This window comes from Indicator indicator, chromosome 18 (assembly GCF_027791375.1).
Source record: "Indicator indicator isolate 239-I01 chromosome 18, UM_Iind_1.1, whole genome shotgun sequence".
In the NCBI taxonomy this organism is placed as follows: Eukaryota; Metazoa; Chordata; class Aves; order Piciformes; family Indicatoridae; genus Indicator; species Indicator indicator.
Window position 1 is genome coordinate 8,320,316 of NC_072027.1, and position 25,415 is coordinate 8,345,730.

General features: G+C 43.4%; 1 protein-coding gene across 1 annotated transcript in view; it reads right to left on the reverse strand.

Annotated features, from left to right (window-relative positions):
- Positions 1 to 2,383: 2,383 nt before the first annotated feature.
- Positions 2,384 to 25,415, reverse strand: part of ERGIC1 (endoplasmic reticulum-golgi intermediate compartment 1) — a 55,743-nt gene continuing 32,711 nt past the window's right edge. The window contains exons 4-10 of the mRNA XM_054389103.1: positions 21,251 to 21,345; positions 20,471 to 20,595; positions 17,710 to 17,814; positions 12,500 to 12,560; positions 11,249 to 11,349; positions 8,442 to 8,564; positions 2,384 to 3,010 (exon numbers count right to left, since the gene is read on the reverse strand). Of these exons, the coding sequence (XP_054245078.1) occupies positions 2,903 to 3,010; positions 8,442 to 8,564; positions 11,249 to 11,349; positions 12,500 to 12,560; positions 17,710 to 17,814; positions 20,471 to 20,595; positions 21,251 to 21,345 (718 nt within the window). The 3' untranslated portion in view covers positions 2,384 to 2,902. The remainder of the gene's footprint in view (positions 3,011 to 8,441; positions 8,565 to 11,248; positions 11,350 to 12,499; positions 12,561 to 17,709; positions 17,815 to 20,470; positions 20,596 to 21,250; positions 21,346 to 25,415) is intronic.

Sequence of the window (25,415 nt, forward strand, 5' to 3'; positions counted from 1 at the left end):
CCACTATGACTTGAAATTGGTTGCATTGGTGTTTAAAAGCATAACTAATCTCATTTTGTCTCTAGGAAGTGTTTGAAAATAAAAGTGAAATCTAATGAGACACGTATGCACAAGGCAGGACTGCTGTGACAGTAACTACCTCGCTTTCACATTTGGAGAGATGAAGAGCAGATTCTTCTGTAAACATGAGGCAGCATCCTTACATGACCCAAGCCAGCCACGTATGAATGACAAGCTCCCCACAACTTTCAGTAGCCTTGGCTTGGCAGTACTTAAATGCTTACACCTGGTTTAGAGGACTGAAGTGTGGGCTGTTTCTTCAGGGGAGTTTTGCCAGAACTTGAGTACAATCTGGTTTCCACATCTAGTAAAAAAAGTGATTTATTAGGTTATTGCAGTGGACATTTTGGCAGAGAAAGTACACACACTGAAGTATGCATCTGCTATTTCCAAAAAGAGCCAAACAATTTCACTAGTCTGGTCTAGAGAACTGGTCTGGACTGCACAGAAGGCAGCATTGAATTCAGACAGAGGATGGGGAGAAGGGCAGAAATAACACACCAGAGACAAACAGGAATCTCCAACTGGCTTTGCTCGTTTGTGTAGAAGAAATTGTAGGAGGGAAGAGACTTCAGAAATCTAATAGCACAATCCACCCATGCTGCAAAGATCTTCTCTTGCACAGCTCAGGAGAAGCATGCACTGTGACGGTATTAAAAATCACATCCTTCTAATCCACTGGGTTCACAAGCTGTGAGCTAAGATGCAAAAAATTCAAGAGGAAAAAGTAGGACATTTTTTCCATAAGCTTCAGCTGGTCACAGTGGATTAGAGGAAATCCTCCAGCCAGCAAGAGAAGCAATTGCAATGGAAAATCCCAGCTCCCATCGGGTACTGCCACCATCCAGTGGGTACCACTTGCGGGCACACGGACGCACGCACCGAAATGAAGACAAGCATCGCATTTTCAAGTTGATTTTTGTAAATGGAAAAAAAATGTATAAAATCTATCCATACATTAACAGATACAGGAAGTTACACAATCCAGTTTACACCTAAAGTTACAGCAATCAGACCATAATAAGAACAGGGAAGAATTCCAATGCTGTAATTTGTCCGGAGTCACTACAGGACAGAGGACGGTAAGGGAAGGATGGTTGGCTTCTGTGTTTTCTGATGTGTGGATAAAACTGGCTACCTTCTCTACTTCCAAAGCAATGAGACAATTTCAACAGACATGTATGAGGAATATTTTTTGAAATGTATCTGACTTTAGCATTAACACTGAATATTCAAAGATTCATATTATTAAATCATAAAGTTTGGATACTTTTGTCTCCAGGAAAGGGCAGTGGGCAGTAGATATAATCCAAGAGAAATCCTACAGCCATCTTAGATTTTACAGCATTGAGTTAAAGATTTGTATTTTCATGACTTTTATCCATCCTGAAACACTCAACATTTGTGTATCCTCAGCTCAGACATTTACAAAGCATGCAGAGACTGTTACTACTCAAGGAACATTTAGGAGGCTATGGAAAATGTCCTGGTTGGTATGGATCTAATTTAAGTGAACTCATGCCTACCACTACATGCAAGCCCCACCTGGCAGTGGTTTTTCTCTCACACCTCCATCACTGGAGGCTCCAGAAGAGAAGGCTTGAATGAACAGGCATGGAAGCTCTGGTACCATTTTAAGGAATAAAACTAAGCAACTACTAGCAGAGGCCAGCTTGTGGGAATGCCTGCCCTGCAACTGGTATACCTGTGGGTGAACAGTGTCAGTCTAGGGTTCAAAGAAGATGCCTGGCTGAATTTTAAAGGAAAGGGAGGCATCTTAGGTCCTGAAAAGACAGACTTCCCTGTGTGTTGACAGGTATATTCGATATACACACACAAAGCAAGACAGTAAGCTGTGCTCCTCCACCCAGAAGACTGCAGCATTTTTTTCAACACATGGAATATACACCCCCTTTTCAAAATAACAACAATAATAATATTAATAATAAATCAGAAGTGCAGAATCCAGACTGCTGGGTGGTCTGTGTTTAAAAAAACATAAGAAAGAATAAAAGTTAATGCTGTAAAGACAACTATTCCCTTTCAAAGCAAAGGCCACATAAAACTGTGTTGCTCAGTTTGGTTTTTACTTCATGCCACCTGTAAACACAAGACTGGATATTCAGTTTCTGGGAAGAAATGATACCATTTTTACATCCAGAGAAAAGGAAAGGCCCTCCACTGCCTGGATCACAAATTACCCAGGAAAAGGTAGCTAGGGAAGGCTTCCTCTTCTCGTATGCTCATTTCATTAGAAAGGTCATATCTAAACAAAAGAGCTTTCAATAAAAGCACAAAGCATTTCTTGATGTTATTTCTCTATCTCTAAAGTTTGCTACGGGGACTAACACTTCCCATTCCTCACCAACAGATACATCACCTTTTTGGCACCAAGGGTGTAATTTCTTCCTAATGTATACTTTGCCTTATAAAAAAATCGATTGTCTAATCATGCAAATCCCACAGAATTCCAAAAAAGTCCCACAAGACAGTTCAACTCCTTGCAATCTACTACCTAGTTTGTACACTGCCATAGGAACCTCCCAGAGAACAGACTGCCATCTTCACTTGGATTTCATGGTGAATTTCATGTATGACATTTCAACCTCTCTCTCTGGGGGAAGAGAATCGAAATCCACACCCTGATTCCACTGATTTTTTCACTCTGAGAGCTCTGAAATGCATGGAGATTTCCTTGATTTGTTGAAGACATCTTCACTGAACAGCCTGATTAGAGGAAAACTTACTGATTCAATCAAATAGAAAATAAAGACAAAAACAGGTAGTGGTAGATTTCTCAATCTTTGCTCCTGTCCTTGAAGACTAGGGTAGAGTATCACAGCTACTGCATTTTCCCCAGCTGGATCTTCTTCCAGGCCTCTGACGCTGTGAAAATGCAGGAGTCAAGAATCCCAGCTACAGTAAATGTTCCTCCAATGATGGCACATATCTGAAACGTACAGAGAGAGGAGACAGTTTTGTCAGTGATAAGGGAACCTTCTATGCAGCTTGAAACTGGGGGAAGGATAATACTGCCTACTGCCAGAGCATTTTCTGGAAGCACAGCTAAGAACTGGGTAACAGTACTGGGAACATAATTACATGACAATCATTCAGGAAAACCGTTCTCTACAGTGGAACAATTTAGTGCTATCCTGAACTCATCACAGCCCGAGTTAATCATAAATCCCAGCTCCTAGGAGCCTGCAGTACAAGTGCTGCTCCTTTCTGGGCTGAACTCCACCTAACAAAGCTTTCTAGAAGCTCTGTGTTGCTCATATCTTCCTACTAGTATTTTCTATTATAAATACCACAGGCTTGTAGTCTTTTCCCTATTTCACAACATACAGCATTTGAAAACAGGCAGAAGACAACTTAAATAGCATATGAAGGACAGTGACTAACAGAGAAACCTAGCTACCAGTGACACCTACAGCTAAGTCTGTCTAACACTTTCCATTACAGGGCATGCATTACAAAAATATTGCCAACTTAACTCTTTGTGGGCCTAAGTTTCCCATGCAAGATGCCTCAGGCTGAATAACTTCAACACCAGTAAAAACATGTGATCATTTTCAAGAACAGAGTTGGGAAGAAAATTTAATCTCCTGATTAGCATAACAGCCAACTTCAGTTTTCAAGTGCTAGAAAACCCCAAGAGTATTCTGGTATGTCAAACCAATGACCACACCAATTTGGCTCAGAGCACTGAAAATCAGGGGGCATCACTTACGAACTTTGCAACACACTATTTCAATTCCTTTATCTATGAAATGGGGTCAATGTCAAACTTGATCCCCAAGGAAACCACACAGGAAAACATATTTAAAGGGATCAGTACCATGACAATAACTATCTTGGAGTCCTTGTGGAAACATAGAACTTATACTCAGATCTGGGTTCATACAAACCACCTGCTAGTAACAAGTCAAATACTGTAGGATGGGACAAAATGCTGCTCACAGGGTGCCATCCCACCCCACACAGTGAACAAGGCAGGGTTCACATGGAAAGTATGATGCACAATAATGTAACCTAATAACATGTAACAGCCAAGTTGTAATTACGTAGGACCTGGCATTTCCTAACTCCCACGTTTTTGACTTCATAACTGTTGCGCTCTTTTAATGTGGCCTTTTACAGTAGATTAGGTGGTTCTGAAAATAAGAGACATCAGGTCAGTGAGAGGAGACATGATGCAGAGCTTATCTCCTGACAAGGGACTGCCTAGGATGTTGCTGTGGGCTAGAAGCTGGGAGAGAGAGATGAACCCCAAATCCATAAGCCAAAATAGCAGGGTTTTGGGGAAATGCAGCACAAACGACACAGAAGGAATCAGTGCTACACTAGACCTACCATGCCATGTCTCTTCTCCCACACAGCCCTACACCCCGTGGGCAAAGTTAACAAACAAGTAACATAGCAGCAGCAGTGTTCAGCTCGGCAGGGAGTTAGCAGTGGCACCAGAACAAACAGTTCATTAACGGTGAGCGAAGGCAGCAAGGATAAAGCACTCATTTACATGTGTATTTATAACCCGGGTATGGGCGCTCAGTGAGCTGGATGAAATGAAGAGCTGCAGTAAACTTGGCTTCTGCAGGGCAGTTGGCATCCCAGCAGATAAAGGCTTCAAAAACCAGAGCACCAGCCCCAGGCAGAGTTAGTATTTTTAGGGGACAAGTCCAGCTCCTGCGCCCTTTGCCCCACTCCTTGCTATCCCTCCGAGTGTGACGCAGGGAGGATGACCGCAATGGAGTTGGCTTATTTCAGCCCACAGCAGCTCAGCTGACAGGGGATGTTACACCACAAACATCAGAAAACCATCCAGCACTAAGATTTTGCATCATATGGTAGGAAAATCTGATTTTAGTGTAGCAGTGCAAGGGGGTGGGAAATAGGAAAAAAAATTTAAAAAAAAATATATATATTCATCTGCACAGCTCTGTATTGCTGAGTGCTGATGAGTCACACACACCTGGCATTTGCTTGGAGCCTGCCTCCCAGCACGCACACAGCTCTCTTGTTTCGCTGTGACAAAAAAAGAGGTAGCACCAGGGTTGGTCTTTAGGTCAGCACCGAAGCTGCACCACAGTGTTTCTTTCTCATCACAGTTCTAATACGTACAGCGCGTTGCTCTGTCGCAGCGCTGAAGGAAGTTAGGCATCAGGAACTTATTTATATTTAATGGAGTTTCACACTGGGAATGGTCTGCATTTGGCTCCATGAGGCTACAGCTTGACTCAGGCCCAACCATTAAAGGAGAAAGGAAAAGAAATATGGAAGTGTAATAATTGCAGCAGTAAGAGATCACCGAATGTGAGGCACACATGGGAGCTTTGACCAGAATGTGGCAAGAGGACAGTGGCTGGGGATGCTTACTGAAGTCTAATAATAAAACATGAGTGGATCTGTAGGAGCAGGCAAGGTTGCAAGCAAGATGACAAAAAAAGCAAGTGTCAGATATGTGACTGTGGACCTCTGGAATGTCTTAAAATCTGAAAATTACTTTTAAGACCAGAAGGGACCAGCACGATCCCCAGGGTAATTCCTAGCAAAGTAAGCTGCAGAATCCCACCCAGAGATTTCTGGCTGACCTGCAGCACGTCTTGTAGATATATGCTGTCTTTGTTTTAAAAATGCCATGGGACTGAGTCTATACCTGTCAGTAGCAGGTCCCAATGGCTGAAATAACTCTCCCTGCAACCATTCCCTGCTCCCCACTATTATTTCCAGTTTAATTTTTTTCACACCCAGAGGGCAGCCAAGTAATCTCATATCAGGAAAAAATTAATTATTCATTTATTTGGATTTTGAAGGCTTCAGAAGAACTTTGGCTTGGTTTCTTGCCTTCTTTCCCCTCTCACTCCTTAGACTGACCTCATAAAGATAAAACCTTCTTTTAGTTTGGCTTCTTACAGGAACTCATAATTTTTCAGAAGTGAAACTTTCCCTCTTGCTCTGTAACCTCAACCACGAGGCCATGAATGGCTTCTCTTTGTGGAAAGATGCCTTGATTTTATGCAGTAGAGTGTAACAGGCAAAACCTACTGTGCTTAACACTGATCCACAAGCAATACAGAAATCTTATTTGTATGGAATTTTTTGAAGCATGTAAACTGATGCCTTTTGTACTGTGAGGGAAACACCTCTCCACATGGAATAGTCCCTCCACAGTATATCCTTACCTCCAACATCAACACTGTTTCCTCCCTAAAGTCTCTTTCAAGCCCACAGGGTCTTCCTGGTGCCCGGGACACATTTCAATTTACTGAAAGCCACTCAAGTGCCCTAGTAAGCAATCTGCTCACTAAAAGGAGTCACAGATGATTTTCCCCTACCCCACAGCCCCTCTTGTGGTTTTTAAATTAAGCAGCTGCTGCTCAGAAAAAGCTGATGGTTTCCATTGCCAGCCCTATTCAGCAGGGACTCCAGATGCCCCAGCACAATCTCTCTCTGGACCTCAGCCCAGTCCTCATCATCAGTAACTGGTCTCCAGAGCAACTGTGATGTAAAAGGCCATTCTGGAGATACAGGAAGGGGCAATGGAAAGGACAACGGAACAGAACATGTCATCAAAACAGGGCAAGGAAACCTAGGACAAAAGGTGTTTTGATCCTCTGCAGCACTGCTCCCCTCCTCCAACCTTTTCAATGCCACCTTGAACACTGTAAAGCTTTAAGTCTAGCAATACACAGCCAAGGCTGCCCTACTGTAAAACATTCCCAGCCTAAATGAGAGCAAGAGCAGGTCATCTGTACCAGGTATGAATGGTCCAGATTGATAGCCATGACACAGCATCTCTAACAAGGATCAGCCACGTCTGACAAAGGTCTAAGTGTCTGGCACACCTGTCTGATGTACTGTGTAATGGCAGCTGCAGGTCCCAGCGTCATCCACACATCTCCACGGGAAAGATGTTCAATTAGAATGGCCCCAAATGAGCTGCTTGAGACTACAGCCATTCATAAAAACCAAAGCAGACAAAAATCTGTTGTAAAACTTCTTTTCTAGCATTCTAACAGCCAGAACATGCCTGGCTAACTTTACAGACAGGATGGGGCAAAATTTGGGGCCACCTCAAATCCAAAAGGTCATCGTGGCAACCAGTGAGGGAAGCCTCTCCTGTGGACCCCTTATGTAAATTCTGAAGCACAGTATCACATTTAACAAAGGTGCTATTTATATGCATACGATGGCTTAGCAGCAGTAAATTAATGCTAGCAGCAGACATGACAAAGAATAATGCCAGCTATCAATCAATTCCAAGCACTGTTTCCCATTAAAAACACCTCCACATCCTCGCCCTCCAAAAGATGCGTAAGAAACCTATGACAGCAAATCGTTAGGGAAAGAAGTAGAGGCAGCATGAGATGCCAAGTCATAAAATGCTGATGTTTGACCTTTCTGAGGATTATGTTTTGAAACCAAACAGGCTGCCAAGAAGAGAAGGTCTGAAACCACAACATTTAAATTTTGTTTGAGTCTTTTTCTCTTGATATTTGTGTATCCTAGAGATCACATGCATTTCTGAAGTGAAGTGAAAGGAACTTGGTGTTTATCCGAAACTGCAAAATCAAAATCTTTAAGTGCAACACAGCCACACTGTTTATGTTACTTCCAATTAAAATATTCCAACAGTTTAGAAATGAAAATCCAAGGTCTTTGTTCCAGTCAATTTATCAACTACTTCACATTCTACTATGCCTCACTGGCACAGCAGACTGCAGCTTCAATTTTAAGCCAACTGCCTCAGGACATGTTATTTTTAAAGTTCTGGAAGATCTTTAAATATCTCTTTGCCTGACTAGCAGTTTGGACAGTGCAGCTTTGTTATAGATGCTGAGATCAGTACTGCTGGATGTTATCTGAGCAGAACAAAACATAACTTGTCAGGAAAATACCTCTGGAATTTGATAATGCAGCTCTTCTCCACTTCTACCCAAAAGTAAATGCCTGGACTGGCAAACTCGTATTAAGCCAAGTAGCAATCTGAGTAAAACAACTGCCCTGCAAGCTCTGCAAGTTGCATCTCATCATTAGAGAGATGGTTTATTGCAGCGTGCTTTCCTGCATATCACATTAGCCTTACTTCCAAGTTTCTGACATGCTGCAACAGTGCCCATCTTGCCTAGACAGAGTTTGGTGCTTCTGGAATAGGATAATTTTCTTCTTGTACCTAGCTATTAAATCAAATTGTCACGGCACAGGGCTTGCCACTTACCTCACTTACACTTCAGTTCAGCTGCATTGATGTACTGCTTTATATCAATCATGTCACAATGCTCTGAAGCAGAAACTTGATTCTTCTGGACAAGAAATGCTCAGAAGAGAAAGAAAAGGCAGGTAGGAGAAGGGAGAATTAGAGGTTTAGAGTCACTCACCGATGTGATAAACCTGTACAAAGGCTGTCGCCTCTCTGTGTATTTCACTGTGATGGGGCTCAAGTCGTAGCGAAACCAGATAGCTGGGATAATGCGGCCAGTGTGACTGTAGGCTACGTACTCCTGGAAGAGAAGGGGGGCAAAGGGCAGAAAATGTGACCAATCTCATGCCAGATACAACATCTGCAACAAAACTGTTTCTGTAGATCCTGCCATCCTGCCCTTACTCCACTGTTTAGTGCTAATGATCAGACTGAACGAAGCAAACAGCTAATTCCTGTATGACTGCTCACCTCCCATCCTTATCAAGCAGCCTTTACAGTCTGATAATGATATAACTGGGAACAGAGAGGGATGGAGCTTACTCTCACCTTCATTCAAAGTTATAGAAATAAACAGAAATGTGACATTGATTTCTCTAGCTAATATCTGCTCTATTTAAATACCAGCAGTCTCTAAGTAGTTGCAGGGGAAGTTTTTTTGCTGTCAGTATGTGAATTTTATACTGGGATATTAATCAAAGAGAATTTCATTTTTGAGAACCTGAAAATCCAATTCTTGTCCACGCACTCAGAATACTAAGCAGCAGCTCTGGTCTGTAAGGCTCCCTTCACGTTGGGACCAACAACATGAATATTTGGCCCGCTCAGTATGAATCATATAAAGCCACGTTTAAAAATCACGCTGAAAGCCGAACTGAAACTCTAAATAGAGAAATACTGGCAAAGGTTCAAAAAATATTCCAAGCTGGTTTGTGAGAGACATCTTCAGATTGCTAGCCACACTCTCCTGGATTAGGCATTTCTTTAGTAGCAGGTACAGTGCAATCAGTCAGGCACAGGACAACATCCCAGTAAGACATACTGCACAATGCCAACGGAGAGCAGATACTAACTTAGTATCAAAAGTCACATCTTTTTGAGCAAGTATTTTTTCTGTGCTCTCAGTGGAGATATATGTCAATTTTCAAGGATCAGGACATTTATCTTGACAGACAGAAGAAAAATCAAAGAAAAACAGGCTGGGGATTCAGCAATCCAATGAGAGCCATCCACACTGGCATGGCCCACACTGCCTCTTTACCCAGCTGCTCTTCCCTTCTTTAGCCCTAAGACATGCCTGCCAACTCAGATGACCTCTTTGACTTTAATCCTCCATCACACAAAAGCAAAGACAACCTCAGATATTTCAGAAAGATGAAGAAAGGAGCATGGCACAAAAAAGGTGATTTTACTCTCTGGGAGCCCACGGGGAGCTAGTAAAACACCACATATTATTAATCTCATATAAATTCCAGCCTTCCCTTTGCTTAGTTTTTTTTCCCATGGATGACAACAGAAGCAGAAGGAAACCGAAGTCCCTAGTCATAATATTTTCAGGGCTCTTAGTACAGAAGTTCTGCAGTACATCTTGGGACTGTGGCTATCTGAGGAAAAGAGGAACCAGAGGGTCTAGGAGATAAAAGGGGAGAGGAGGCAGACAGTCCACACTTAAGACTCTCTTCCTTTCTTGATACTAAGTCAATCTGGGCCAGACTATTCCAATGGCTTCTGATCTCTCTTTCTCACTGATGTGTCTGGGAGTCAAGGACAGAAGCACCGATAAGAGAATTTGTATTGTTTTAATGAGAAGAAAATGCAGAGGCAGCACTGTTTCTCTGCAATTCAGTTTTGATAGGACTGACCTCATTTTCTTCCTTCCTCTCTCCTTTTCCCCACCAGCAATCCTGTCCTAATGAGTCACTGTTGGCCAAAAGCTCCAGTTTGCAACCATGTTCAGAGAAGTGTCAAAAGCTGCTGCTGTTCTCCACATCACTTCCAGAACTTGCGTTGTAAGACTCTTATCAGAACACCAGTTGTGACATTAAGCAGAACAAATACACTGTAATCTGAATAGAGGGAGACATCCCCATCACTGGGACACACTGTACAAGTCTAAAAGTCACTATACAGGAACCGTAATCTGAGAAGCAGTCCATGAGAGTGTGTGCTTGATTTTCAGTAATGGTAAAGTGGTAGTAATTAGATATTATAAACTGATTTTGGATTTTTATTGAGCGCCTGACTGAAATTATGTTTCATTTCAAAACGTTTTTTACCTTAAAAAATAAACAGATTTGCTTGGGTATTTTTCAAAGATCAATACATTGTATTATTAAAATATAAACATCTTCACATTTCATGTAAATCAAGAATTATAAAGTTACAACAACTATCACAATCTACCATAATAAAGTAGGTACTGTTAAATAGTCTACCAACATGTACTTACTGCTGCAGGTGAAGTGGCTTAATATCTGAAATAAATATTTGTAAAAAGCTAAAAATTCTGCTGACTTCTTTGTTTGGTACATCCATAACAACTGAAACTTTCACTAATAAAACTATCTGTAACTGCTGTTCTGTGTGCTTAGCTGGATTGCAGTTTCCATCCAGATGCATCTTGACACAGATCACAAGGGCTCCTGCAGCATGTAAAAGCCTTCCACATAGTTCATAGAAATCTAGATCTGCTAAACCAACGTGTGAAATTACCTTTCTCTAGTTTTAAAACAGTATCACCACCTGCTCTGACAAGCCCTCACAATCCCAACCCTGGTAAATGCCAGCGTCAGGAGCAACAGGAAACCTCATGCTGAAGAGCTTCAGTTCCTCTTTCTCCCAGCAGAGGCTACTGCTCACCTACAAACAAATGCACATGGCTGCAGAGCAGAGGAGCAAGAGGGAGAAGGAATGATGACTGAAGATCCTTCATGCATCCACTGGGCTGCAATGAGGAGCTTCTCTGAGAACCACCTGCTTCTTTACCTTATTTGCTACAGTATACTGGTACGAATATCGCTGCTTGCCGTTCATGTCTTCATACACTGTCGGGACAATCTTCAGTATGTAATCATGAGATGCAAGAGCTATGGTCAGGAAAGGAAAAGTATAAATCAGTGGTCAGAGAAAGGAACTACAGCCTAAACATTTCAAAGTTCATGTGCAAAATTGGCTAAAACAAATCACAAAAAAGGCAGGTCCCTCCTCCTTATCTTGGGTTTTGTGTCTAAGTGACAGTTTCACATTCTACGTTTATGTCCTTTGCACAAAACTCAAGGTGGTTGGATGACACCAGAACCTGCCCATCATTCTAAGACTTCTTTAGTACCAGACCCCATGGACATGAGTATTGGGTCACTGGAAACTTTCTAACTGCTTGCAACTTAGCAGCACCACAAAAAAAACTGTCTTGGTTAAATCAAGAACTAGCTACAGCTCACTGAGCTTCTTTTCACACAAAAATCTGAGGCACCACAACCTGTGTAGGCTCATTTCTTACGCACTCCTCTTCCTTCCTTTCTTGTCTTCCTTCTCCTACAGCTGCTTAACAATTATTAATTTATTTTTTCATTATTTAAGTGGATTGTGTCTCATTTTGTGTCTGCTGAAACAGTTCTGAAATGGAATTCTAAGTTATTTCTCTGCAGGATCCTTTGGATAAGTCTAACACAATGATATTGGGCTCCTGGAGAAAGAAAGAAAACACAATTGCCTAGCTTTAAGAAATTTTGTTCTACAAAGTGGGCATTCTGATACCCTGCAGGAACCTGAACACTTGAAGGAGAATAACTATGCTGAATTGTAGCATGCACTGGAAATTTATGTGCTGCTCATCATAAAGAATGGCAATGAAAATGTTTACCCTTCCAGCCACAGGGGAGAATGTCAGGTAAGAGATAACTTTTATCACAAGAACAAGGAAGAATTCTGGTGGTGGTGACAGCAGCAAAGGGAAGGTATAGGTATAGGATATTGATGAAAGAAATTAGTAATTCTGAGTCAGTTATAGCAGAGCTGGAGCCAATGTCCAGGTTGCAGAAGGGCTATGCAAAGGACGTTTTGTGCTAAGCCTTCTCTACGGTACTGGAGAAAATGGAAGTGCCAGTCAGCAATGTCTGGATCATTTTGGTTAAAGAGGCAAATTAAAGGCTTATGGATACACCAGTGTTGCACGAATTGCCCTGGTTTCCCTTTTGTAGAGAGTGGCTAAGACCTGTAATCACCAAGAATACATACGATTTGAGCTGAGTTTGTCTGCTCCCTCCAAGGCATTGAATGCTCCATGAACATTATGGACCTGGAAAGCACAAAGACATGAGAAGACATGTGAAGAAACTATGTTCTGACTTGGGACTCTTATTTTTTGCTTTCCTATCCTATCCTGTAACAAGGAGATCAAACCTACTCAACCTTCCTGAAAACACAGCATCAACCCAGTAAAGATGACTTGAAATATCTGTCAGTTACAATCAACACAGAGGCTGCTTCCAAGTAAAAAAGTTAATTTCACAACATCTTACAAGATGAAACTCCAAAACCACTCCAAAGCTGAAGGAACTGCAATTGGAAGAAGCCAGTTGTGAAATCCCATTGTGAGATATTTCCTAAGAGTTTTGCACAGTTAACTATGAAATTCATTTATCAAGCTCAAAGGAAAATAAAGGGGAATCACATTCAGGTTAAAACTCAGGAGTTTTCCTGTAAAGGTAGCTCATGTCAGAGCAGTTGGGCTTTTAGACCTTTAACTCATTAGCCCAGCTTTCACACCATGCATACTATGCCCTTGGAGATGGGAAGGACACATGCCAACACTGCCATCCATTCAGCTTTTCCTGCAGCAGGTCCCAAGCACGCAAGTATCTGTCTGCCCAGAATAACAGGATTTCCATCCCATGCCTTCCACATACTATGATCTGTAGTCTGATGTCCACCAAGAGGACAATCAATTGGTGAACTCTCTAGACAGGGAAAATCCCACAGCAACAACTGTAGATCAGAGGTTACATCATTCACACAATGTACCATAAGCTATACAGAAATGACACATAACTCCACAACCTAGAAATTCCTGACCTTAAACCAGACAACAGGGAAGAAGCCTTTGGAAGAAGTATATGGTTGTGGGTGTGACAGAGTTTCATCTCACTAACAGGGCAATGCTATCCTAGACCCTCTCAACAACTGATGGCATGTGGATGTGTTTGTCTCATCCTAATGGCTGTTTTTCTATTCTGAATGCTACAGAATGGATGACAGTTTGGAGGAAGCAGCAACTGAACCTACTTCTCTCCCGAGATAGAAAATTCTATGAGAGACAAAATCATCAGTGAGTCAAACTGGTAAGGTGCTGGGAACAAGCAGAGAGCAAAAGCAATCACTGAACCTTCTACCGAGCCTTTCACTCTGCTGACATTTCAAATAGTTTACACACCAGAAACCATTTCCAAACTCACATGCAGACTGCACCTATCCTTAGTGTCAATAGCATATGCAGAAAGGGAAGCCCCTGGACTGGGGACCAGTACTATGACCCACTCTCGATACACCTAAGTCTCATAGCATTATCTAGGCCAGAGACTTTAAGGTCCAGTTCAAACACTCTAACAGTAAATATTTGAATAGTTGCTCAGCAGAAAAAAAAAGTGAGGTACCTGTATATTTGGACTTATGTTCTTGCCCTTGGCTCCCCAGCATCCACACTTCTGTCTATATGTAAAAGTTGTCTGCTCTGCATCTGTCTACAAAGCAAGTTTGCACAGCTGCAACCCACAGAGCTCCACACAGCCAAAGCCACCAGACATCTCCACAATTTTCTGTTTCTGTGCCATCAGGTCCTGTGGTGCATCATCTTTGGTGCATCCGCTTAGTGGATGAAGGAAAGGCTGTGGATGTTGTTTATCTGGACTTCAGTAAAGCCTTTGACACCATTTCCCACAGCATCCTCCTGGAGAAACTGGCTGCTTATGGCTTGGATGGGTGGGCAATTCACTGGGTTGAGATCTGGCTGCACAGACAAGCCCAAAGAGTGGTGGTGAACAGTTAAATCCAGTTGACAGCCAGTCACAAGGGCTCAGTACTGGGGCCATTTCTCTTCAATATCTTTATCAGTGATCTGGATGAGGGAATTGAGTGCACCCTCAGTAAGTTTGCAGATGACACGAAATTGGGTGGGAGTGTTGATCTGCTTGAGGATAGGAAGGCTCTGCAAAGAGATCTGGACAGGCTGGATCGATGGGCGGAGGTCAGTTGTAAGAAGTTTAACAAGGCCAAGTGTCAGGTCCTGCACTTGGATCACAAGAACACCATGCAATGCACCAGGCTTGGGGCAGAGTGGCTGGAAAGTTGCCTGGCAGAAAAGGACCTGGGGGTGTTGGTTGCCAGCCAGCTGAATATGAGCCAGCAGTGTGCCTAGGTGGTCAAGGCCACCAGCATCCTGGACTGGATCAGGAACAGTGTGGCCAGCAGGAGTAGGGAAGTGATTGTGCCCTTGTACTTGTCCCTGGTGGGGTGCTACCTTGAACAGTAGGTTCAGTTTTGGGCCCCTCACAGTAAGAAGGACATTGAGATGCTGGAGCATGTCCAAAGAAGGGCAACAAAGCTGGTGAAGGCTCTGGAGAAAAGGTCTTGTGAGGGACAACTGAGGGAACTGAGGTTGTTTAGTCTGAAGAAGGCTGAGGGGAGACCTCACTGCTCTCTGTAAGTCCTTGAAAGGAGGCTGGAGTGAGGTGGGGGTCAGTCTCTTTTCTCTAATGTCAGGTGATAGGATGAGAGGAAATGGCCTGAAATTGTACCAGGAGAGGTTTAGGTTGGATGTTAGGAAACGTTTCTTTATGGAAAGAGCAGTCAGGCATTGAACAAGCTGCCCGGGTATCCGATGGAGTCACCATCCCTGCAGGTACTCAAGAAACGTGGCCATGGCACTTCAGGACACGGTTTAATGGCCATGCTGCTGTTAGGTCAATGGTTGGACTCAATGATCTTGGAGGTCTTTTCCAACCAAAACAATTCTATGATTCTGTGATCTGCCTCTCCTGTCTTTGCAACATGAATGGCATTTGTAACTCCCAGTCTGATGTTTTACCATGATTTTCCTTGTGGAATGTTCTGTAGTCCCATTACAATACTTGCTGTCTGTAGATGACTAATTATTCTCTGCTCCACAAAGTGCACAGGTGTGCTCCTTGGGGGAACATGCTTGTTTCTACCTTGTTAAGTTCCTGGAGGGACTTCAACAAGGAGTAAGCTTTTGTCCACAGTAACAAAATTGCTTTGCAACAGAGAACTTAAGCAAGCCTGTTTAGCCAGATGTTCTCAGGACTCACCTGCACTCCCAAGGCCAAACCTAGTACTTGGAGTAGTGGCACAGCAGGCTAGTCTGTGGTTTAACAGTGCAAATACTTTATTCTCCTACAACATGGACCTCACAAAGCTACTTGAAAAGGGTCTTTAACACCGTAGGCTTTAATCTCTACAAATGCATGCAAAGATTTAACTGGACACAACGCAGGCAAAGCCCAACAGCAGGACAAAATGACTTCCAGTCTTGCAACTATCAAGGGAAGCCAAGACCTCTCACAAAAGTTAAAACTAGGATTACTCAATACCACAATCTAGCACTGACGAGAATTCTATGAATAAAAACGTACCACCTCCTGCTTTCCATACCTTATTCTTTACTAGGTTATCTGACATGCAAGAACCTCATTGATTTGAATTTTGATCTCATCTACACAAGGGGAAAAAAGTCTACAGAAATCTGCCACTATTGTGCATGAACTACTGTTAGAGAACTGAAGCTCTTTCAATGTCAGACAAGATTTAAATTTCTATCTCAAACAGACTGGTTTTTCTGGAGAACACAGCATGTACTTTAGTAGTCCATTCTGGCTGAGCTGGTAACAACCTACAAAGAACTAACTTCCAGCACAAGACACAAGCAAATGAAAAGCTTCTCATCCCCTTTAAGACAGGAGCATATGGTACATCAAAGCAGGTAGAGACAACCCAAAATATCCAAAGGTGTATCTAGCTAGATTTAAAGTTCTCTGTACTTGCTGGCTCTGTACACTGCTTGCTGAATCTTGGTAGCACTTGTTTAGTGAACATATCCTCCTTTAATTTGTGCTGTTGAACTCCTGTTTGCCTACAGGATCAGCAGCACCTACATGCTCCATTCTTGTGTACAGAGATGATGAGTAGTTATTCTGAGCTTTGAAAATACTAATCAGAACTTGTCCAAATCAGGAGCCAATTACATGTTTGCTAGGCAGGTTTCTCACCACCAGAACTAAAGACGCTTGCTCCTTTGCACACAACTGTCCAGGTTTCTCATCTCATTCATGCTGATTCTGACTCCAGCTCCTTTACTCAAAGCCTCCACGATAAAACAATGGGAACACTACCTTAGAGCTCTGATTTCCCACGCAAACTGCAGAACTCCCCATTAGTACTTACCTAATATTTTTCATAATCTCAGTGTGCTTTACAGACACTAAGACAAGCTTATTTATATGCTAATATTTCAGCGTTCCCACACAAGATATTTCCTAAAAGAAGCCAGGAGCAGAGTCAGAAGACTACAAAGCAACACTTAGACTTGTTAGCATGAAAAAGGGTTTTGGAAGTGGGTGTACAAGAAGCAGACTAATGAGACGTCTGTGCTGAGGAAAGAAGATTACAGAGAGACTACGGGTAAGCAATGTTTAGGGTGAGTTGCAAACTGGGTGTGCACATATGTGACTCCCACCTATGATGCCAGCTCCTTGGAAATAGGCTAGAGAAGTGCTGTAATCTGTCCTTATTGAGAAATCAGGAATCATTACATAACTTGCAACACCTGGTGAAACTCTATCCACAGGGCAAGTGCACATGCTCAGCTTCTTCCCAGCAGGGAACTGGCACTTCTGCGTCTAACTTGAGTCTCACAGAACAAGTTTGACTAATAGGTGTTTGCTATACAAGTGAAGTGAATTAAAAAGAACCTGTCTAGTGCCACGATAAACAGTAGCAAGCCCACATCTTCCCTTGATATACTCACTGCTTCTCTGCAAAGGCAGTCAAGATTTGTTTGCTGTATTAATATTGAAAACAGTACTACATGGGATTTTGCAAAGCCACAAATCCTTATCTCTACTCCCTGCAGAAAGATAGTCATGTGTTTTTCCAAAAACACTTTCAGTTTCAGAAGAAAACAGCAAAGTCACTCTATGACTGAACACTGCTCCTTCCTGAAGTGGTGGCATGCAAACAGTCTGCAAACTCTTCCAGACTGAGCGTACTTTTCATGAATGCAAGGCATGGGTTTGCTTACCCAGGCAGCACTTTCTAATGTCCTCCCCATGCTGTACATGGCCCTTCCATGAGATACAAGTGTGTAATTTTCTAGTAACTCTTGAATGATTGCATTCATTCCCCTAGAGGGGGAATTTTCACAGAAAAGAACTCACCTGTAACTTGTCCCCAAATGAGAGCTTGTGGATGACATGAGTCATGTCAGGATTCTGAGGCTGCGCAGTGGCACTGTGAGTTGACACGTGAAAGTTACCAGGGACCTAAAATTAGTCCATACAAAGAAGACAGGATTTCACATTTCATCCCTCAAGGCATTGCTAGGCTCTGTGATACGAAGCACAAATGCCAGAATCCATCCAGATTGGTAGGCCGTTTCTACATAGCATTGTACAGCCTCTGGCACGTCAGAGAAAGGCTCTGAAATACCTTCCTGCACTTGACCAACACCACCATATTGCATACAGAGTGGAGATCAGTTACATCCCACAGCCTAATAGTCTGGCACCCTCACACTGCTCCTGCTGCTGACTTGGGAGGCGATGAGTGGATCACTTCCATCTTTAGGGATTCCTAACACTTAAGGCTATGTCTTTTATCCCTGTTAAAGTAAGATTCATGTCTCTGACAGGCAACAAACAGTTACTTAACATTTTACTCCCACATCTTGCATTTGCATATGGGCCCACTGCCGCAGAGCAACCCAAGAAAGCTGTGGATGCATTCTTAGTGTAGCACTGGTCAGGAGTAACCTTGCATTTGAGAAGATTATGCATGAGTTCTATATAAAAAGAGGCAAAAACCCCCAAACATCAAAACCAGTGGGGCTTCCTAAATAAACCAGGCTAGACCTTCAGCTTCTAGCCCTGAGAATAGCCCTTCTAAGAACAGGACTTTCTGGGTTTAATTTTTTTAATGCAGAGAAATACCGAGTTCTGAAGAATAGAGATTTCACCAACGGACTCAGCTGCAAGGCAGAAAATGAGCACTGGTGTCGTTATGACACGATCACTCTAGCATGCACATGCTTTTCAGGTCACCAGCCCTACTCTCTGAAGACCTTCAGCAGATTCAGCTCAATCACTGTCACAGAGGATGCAGGATTTTTTTTTTTTCCTATCATGAAAAGGTTGGGAAACTAAGCAACACTGAACAGCAATCTGACATGGCCTAAGACAAGAGTGGGAGGCCGGTTATATAACTGGTGCCCATTGTGCTCTCTGCAGAGACACCTCACCATTAGGGCCATGGAAGGCCACATGCTGGTTCCATGTGCTTTCAGGAAAGCTAATTTAAATGTCTTGAGGAACAGCAGGACACTCCTGAGAACACTTTCAGGTGTGGACATAAGCTGTGTCATACACAAGCTCAGTAAACAGGGTGGCAGACTCTGCAGTAAGTAGTACATATAATCATCTCACTGCTACCTTGTCCTCCCTCTTCAGGTTTGGGCATAACACCCAAATGCAACCCTTGGCCAAGTCTCAAAGCCTAACTACATTCCACTGCAGACACCAGCTCATACAGCCTGTACAATTTCTGCCAAGGGACTGAACATTTCCAGCTCATACATGAGAGGTTTGGGTCTGGGTCAGGTACCCTACCTTTGGCAGCAGCACCAGCTGCTACATGAGACAATGCAATCAGTGGTCTTTCACAGATCAAGCAATGAAGGGAGCTCCTCAATGTCACATAGAGCAACCCCCTTCTGAGTTGCTTTGGTGAACAGAACACACCACATCTAGCAGTCAAACCCCCAGGTATTTCAACTCTGTGCTTTGGGATTTAACAGAACAAGCCCATTGGAATGGGCTGCCCAGGGAGGTGGTGGAGTCACCATCCCTGGAGGTGTTCAAGAGGGGATTGGACGTGGCACTTGGTGCCATGGTTTAGATAGTCATGAGGTTTAGGGTGACAGGTTGGACTCGATGATCTTTGAGGTCTCTTCCATCCTTCTTGATTCTATGATTCTACCTTTCAAGAAGACCTTTCCTAGTTTTGTGGACTATCAGCTGCCAGTAATCTTGGTGGCTTACAAGCAACGAAAGAAACATCCTCTTTATAGGTCCCTAATCCTTTCCATGCCACAGAATCAGTAAGAGGTTCTGACTGTTATTTTTAGATGTGATTTAACATGACCTGGGAGGAAAAGAAGGAAGTAAGATTTTGTAGCCCGTGGTACAAGAGGAGGCGTGAATAAAGGGTGTGCCCTTCTTAGGACATCAGCGGGCCCCACCACTGCCTCCCCCACCCCAGCTAGTCATCTCCAGCATTACATAGCAAGATTATTCAATTCTGAACACACCCATCCCAGAGAGGAGCCTCCTCGAGGCCTGCATTTTCATTCTTTTGAGACAGAAGTGGAACATCCTGACAAAGCATGCGCAGAGCATGTGCATGTATTCCAAACATCTCAGCACGGGGCTGCTTCTGCTACGTTGGCACTCTCCAGTAGGGAACATTCCTGTCGTTCTGCAGCTCTCGGAACAAAAGAGCACTTGGACAGAGACACTGCCAAAGACCTCTCTACAGTGAGTCACATTTTGGAGGTGCAGTTGTGAGGAGTAAATACAGAAGCCATTCAGCATTCATAGGGAGTTCACAGATCCCCTCAGTATTCAGCTGCTCAGCTGAGAGGGACAGCCCTGGCCACAGCACAGAGCTGTTCTCTGCTGTTCTGCAATACCCTCTCAATTCCCTGGTTTGGAGAATGAAGAAAAGGCCTGATCTGACATATTCTCCATGGGTCTGACTATGCAGCCACCCCTGTCCACTATTCTGCAGCACCAAGAGGCTTAGCCTCACCACTGATCAGAGACAGGAATGTACACTCTCCAGGACAAACACTGACATACAGATTTTCATCAGTATTTTACAGGTGGATCCTGCTAGCATTCACCCACTGTCACTCCTACTCACCTTATTGATGCTGAAATGGCCCTCAAACCTGCAGCCATCCCCATTATTGAGAGGTATCTTCATTGAGTTATCAATATGACCCACTTCATGCCTTCCCATTTCATCTTGGATGTCAAGTCCAACTACTGCATGGGTAGGAGGGGAGGAGACAAAAAAACATAGCAAAAGTAACAGGAGGGTTGCATAGGAAAACCACACACTGCTTTTGCTAGGGAAAGATCTATATATTTGTTTCCTGATATTTGACTAAACTGTGCTAGTAATATCATTTGTCAAATATTAATTGTTATACCAGCTCTTCAGAAAGAACTTGGTGACCAAACTTTTCAGACTGCCTATCTGACACAAGTGCTCCCCCCGTACCATGCCGGCTGACTGCAGTCTCAATTACACAAATAGGAAAATTTCAGGTGGACAAGGCTGGTGATTTGTGAAAAGACAAAAACCAGCGGGTGCATTCAGAGTTATGAGTGACACTTAGAAGACTTTTTGCTCTCAGAGACAAAAAGGCTGCTACAAAAAAAAAAAAAAAAAAAGAAGATGCAACTGGCAAGAAGCCAGTGAGGGAGGTCATCCACTAACAAGGACTGCAGAGCAAGCAGAGGGTCCAAGAAAACAGGTGTTCTGGTTTGGAGCAGACAGTGATGGGGTACTGGCAAAGGCTGCAGCTACTTGATTTCCATTCACATGTCACAGAAGGGCCACTGTACCAGATGGGCTCATTTCAAGTATTTCTTAAAATTTTTAAAAAGACACTATTAAGTGAGAAGGGGTACTCACATTCACAGTGCAGGTTTGGCAAACTGATGTTCAGATTCACTTCTATTTTACCTCCACTGTCTTTGTCTGGGTCATCCACATAGAGCTCATTAACTCTGGAGGACAGAAAACACAGGTGAGTTCAGGAATATAGCTACTTTCCACTGGAAAAATACAACTTACATGGGAAGAAGGAAAAAAAAAAAAAGGAGACTTAGAAGCAGGGAGTTTGCATGACAAAGTTAAGAGACAGCAGGAAAAGCCCTCCATAACTGCATGGAGCACAACATTATTTGAGTTTACTCCTTCTGTGGCAAGTGCAGGAGACTTTACACAAGTCCTTTACACCAGCAGAAAACAAAACTGCTCTGGGGTCCCCTTTCCTAAGCAGAGGTGATAGAAAACAAGAACCTAATGTCAAAGAGGTGGCAGGCCAGCATGCTAGCCCTCCATGTGCCTAGTCTCTTACTCCTTTTAGGAAAGAGGGAAGCATGTGCTTTTCATTTTGTTTCATAAATAGTTTCAGAGAAAGGCCACTCTCAACTATCCCACAGGAAAACTTATTTGTGTCACTAATTGCCATTTGTTACTGCCACCCAGCTGACAGAGCAGCAGCAAGAGAAGGCAGCATGGCATACTTGCATCTCCCTCCTAAATATCTCATTTCGGTCTATGAATGGTAACCAAAAGCAACTACTAAAATTGAGAAGAGGATGTGAGCCAGGAACAGATGGGAAGAAACATCCTGGACAGCAGGATCTAACACACCATGCATCAGTCTCCCAAAGAGTAATGTTGCTTCATAGCACCCACAGAGCTGGCACATAGCTCACAAAGACAAAATGCAGATATAGAGTAAAAGGAATGCAAGAGTATAAATATTTATTGTTGGCACATACAATCCATCTGACATGTAAAATATAAACCAAAAAAACCTCAATGCAAGCACAGCTAAATTCGCTGAACAGTCCTAGAGACTCCACTCTCGGGAAACCCACCAAACTGAAAGGAGAAGATGGTGAGATTACCTAGCAGCTCTTTCTTCCTCAAAGTCCAAGGCTGTTCAGCCTCATCAAATGAGAAGATTTGACAACTGATCTCCCTATGGACAGATTATAAAGCCATAGGAACAATAGTTCAAGCTACATAAAATAAACTACCTTCCCTAGTAAATGCCCTGTATTATTTTTATTTAACGCTCAAAGTGTGTGAAACCCTTTGACAAGCCCTTGCTGAAGGGTCTATATGCTAATAGACAAACCAGACTAAGGGCAGCTACAAGACAGTCAAAGTGATTTTGCTCTGGTGATACATCTCTGGACCATAATGAACTGTTTGCCCTGTGGATTCAGAAGAACTCAGCCTTCACAGTGAGAAACAAACAGCTGCCAATTCTTTTGGATGTAATTATTCACAGGTCAGTGGGGTTTACAGACACTCATTTAAAACCAGCACAGCATTTGTCTTCAGCTTCACAGCCCTACCTTTCTCTGTTTTTAAATGGCTTGACAAGTTGCTTGCAATCATTACTCAACGTATTTTTCAAGTGATTAATAAAAATGACACAGAGGGAGGGGAAAAATTGCTCATCAGTGACCTAGTTAGAAGCTTCTTGGCTGAGTCCTCTCCTCCTGAGTGGAATGCATTAAATCTTTTACGTGTTTGTTGCTGGCAGATTTGGTAGAGATCAGGATTAAGTCATATGCCCAAACATGGTCGTGAGGAGCAGCTCCAGCCAGGACAGGCATTAATCCCCTAAAGCAATGTACCTTGCCGCACTTCCCGAGTCCTCCCATCAAGATCCCAGTTGACAGCCAAACTGCTTCATAATAGCACCTGGCTTCTTCCCAGCTCTCTGTCTGAGATGTGGGCCATGCCCAGCCAGTGCCATGGGCAACTTTATGTTACTGGCAAAAAGGAGCACCTGCACCAGGGCTGGCAGAGAAGCAGGTCAGGTTCAGCAGCACAGCCAAACACCCTGGCTCTTTGGAGGTCAAGATTTGTATTTTGTGATTTCCGGTTCTGAACTTGTCAGAAAACGTGTGGTCTGTAACCAAAGGCACAAAGCCTTTGGGTGATAAACAAGTGAGAAGTGGATGCTGGTAGGAGTCAAAGGACAAACAGGGAGCCTGTGGAATCTCTTCCATAGGAAGGCAAGCAGTGAGGTCACTTGGTTGCAGACTGGATCACTGAGGCAAAGAGAATTAGGCCAGTTAGTCCACATCACACAGCCCATTAGTTGAGATAAAGGAAACTGGTTTCCTGTTCGGCACTCTGGTCACTGGACCAACGGTTCCCAACTCATCTCTTGAGCAAGGCTCATGGCTGCTTCCTCCTCCTCCTCCTCTTTACCTAGTAGCCCCCTGCCCCTCTCATACTCACATTCCAAATTTCATAACCCTGTCTACCACTCCTTAGACATAAGACAGCTCATGCCTATCATACCTTACCCTCTCTCAGACCTGCAGTGCCATCTTTCATGGAGCACCCTGCCTGCTGAACCCTGCTTCTCCCTCCCATCTCTGGCCACTGCCTCCTCCTGGCAGCATCACCTTGCAGAAGGCCCAGAGATAAACCAATAAAGGTTTCTTATCAGTGGCTCTGAAGTGCACCCTCTGTGCTGACCTGCTTTGTTACAGAGATTGTGTGCTATGGGCAACTCAGGGCACAATGAAAACACACCACAAGGACATGCTTGCTGGGGCAAACCTCAGAAGAAATGTCATTATTTTCAATAAAGTGGAAATGTCACTCCCAAAACGCATTCTGGAAACCTCACAGGTAAAGCAAACTACCAGGGGCAAGGCTACTCCTTCCAATATCTCCCCATGAACCACCACTAAACAGTCTAAACAGAGCTGGCAGGGAGCTGGCACTCATGCTTCCTTTCCTATCCTACTCCCCAGAGCCAAGAAGCCAATTTGCACACAGCCTTCCCAATTTTTAATCGGACAGTCCTGGGATGTTGGGGAAAATACTATTTACCACCACTAGTAACTCTTCATGAATGAGTAACATCTCCAGTGGAAGAAATGAAGTTTGCTCTAATTTGTAGCTGTCCCTCCTGGAACATAAAGTGTCCTGGGAGTAACAGTCCTTAACAGTGAATTTGGGTCAGGCACAAGGGAAGTAATGCCTGAGGTCAGGCAGAAGGACACTGTAAACGCAGCTGCTTCTAAGACTGTTTAGGGAGGCAGTGTCTAGGGTCATATTGTGACTCCAGGGATGGCATGTACCTCCTGCCAAAGCATGTAGGAGTTGATGTTTAACTGATTGCTGTTAAGGACTACTTGAATAAAAGTGGCACAATAAACCAGTGTTGAGGTGCAGAGTATGAAAGTACAATGAGGGCGATAGGACTGGTGAGAGGTGGGCTTCTCCCCCTGTGGGGCCTCCCACTGCCAATTCAAGGAAAAGGAGGAAAGTTTCTCCATACAGCAGGAGCTATGATCCACACAGAAGGAATCTGCTTCCCTTCTAGAAAGAGCCACTTCGAAATACTTCACATTCCTCAGTGGTGCTGCTGGGCTTCTCAGCTGCTTAGCCTGTTTACTTACAAACTTCCAGCATTACACAGAAGTCGAAGGCACTCTTTGGCTAAGGTTACAGATCATGCAAGTAACATGCCAGCAAGAATAGGGGGGAAAGGAGGAAGCAGCAGCAAGAGGGCTCAGAATCTCTTTAGGATTTTATCCAAAGAAAGCCAAACCCATTCCCCATACTTATTTATGAGCCAAAAACGTTTTTTTCCCTAGAAACAAAACTTTTCCAGTCACTTATTTCCACCTAGCAGCCCTGGCCACTAACATCGGACTCTTCAGGACTTCAACAGCTGAAGAGCCTGTGGCCCTTTGAATACAAAAGGAAACACTGCACTGACCTTTCAGACCTTCACATGCTGGCTGGGAGCTCTTTAAACACATCTTCCTTGATTCTGTCTAACTTGTCCTAGCCTCTGCTTCAAGTTTTAACTTTTTTTCTAACTCTTTAGCAACAAAGAACCAGCCACCCAGAACCTCCACCAGTTATCAGCCACACAGAAAATACAACCACTTACTCCAGCAAACTGCATTTTACTTTGTCCTCCAGCTCCCAGGAGACATTCTCTGGTCTCCAGAACCCTAAGCCTAAGAGGAAAAATAATTATTCTTTCTTGAGGGCACCCAAAGCTTCTCAAAAGACCTTC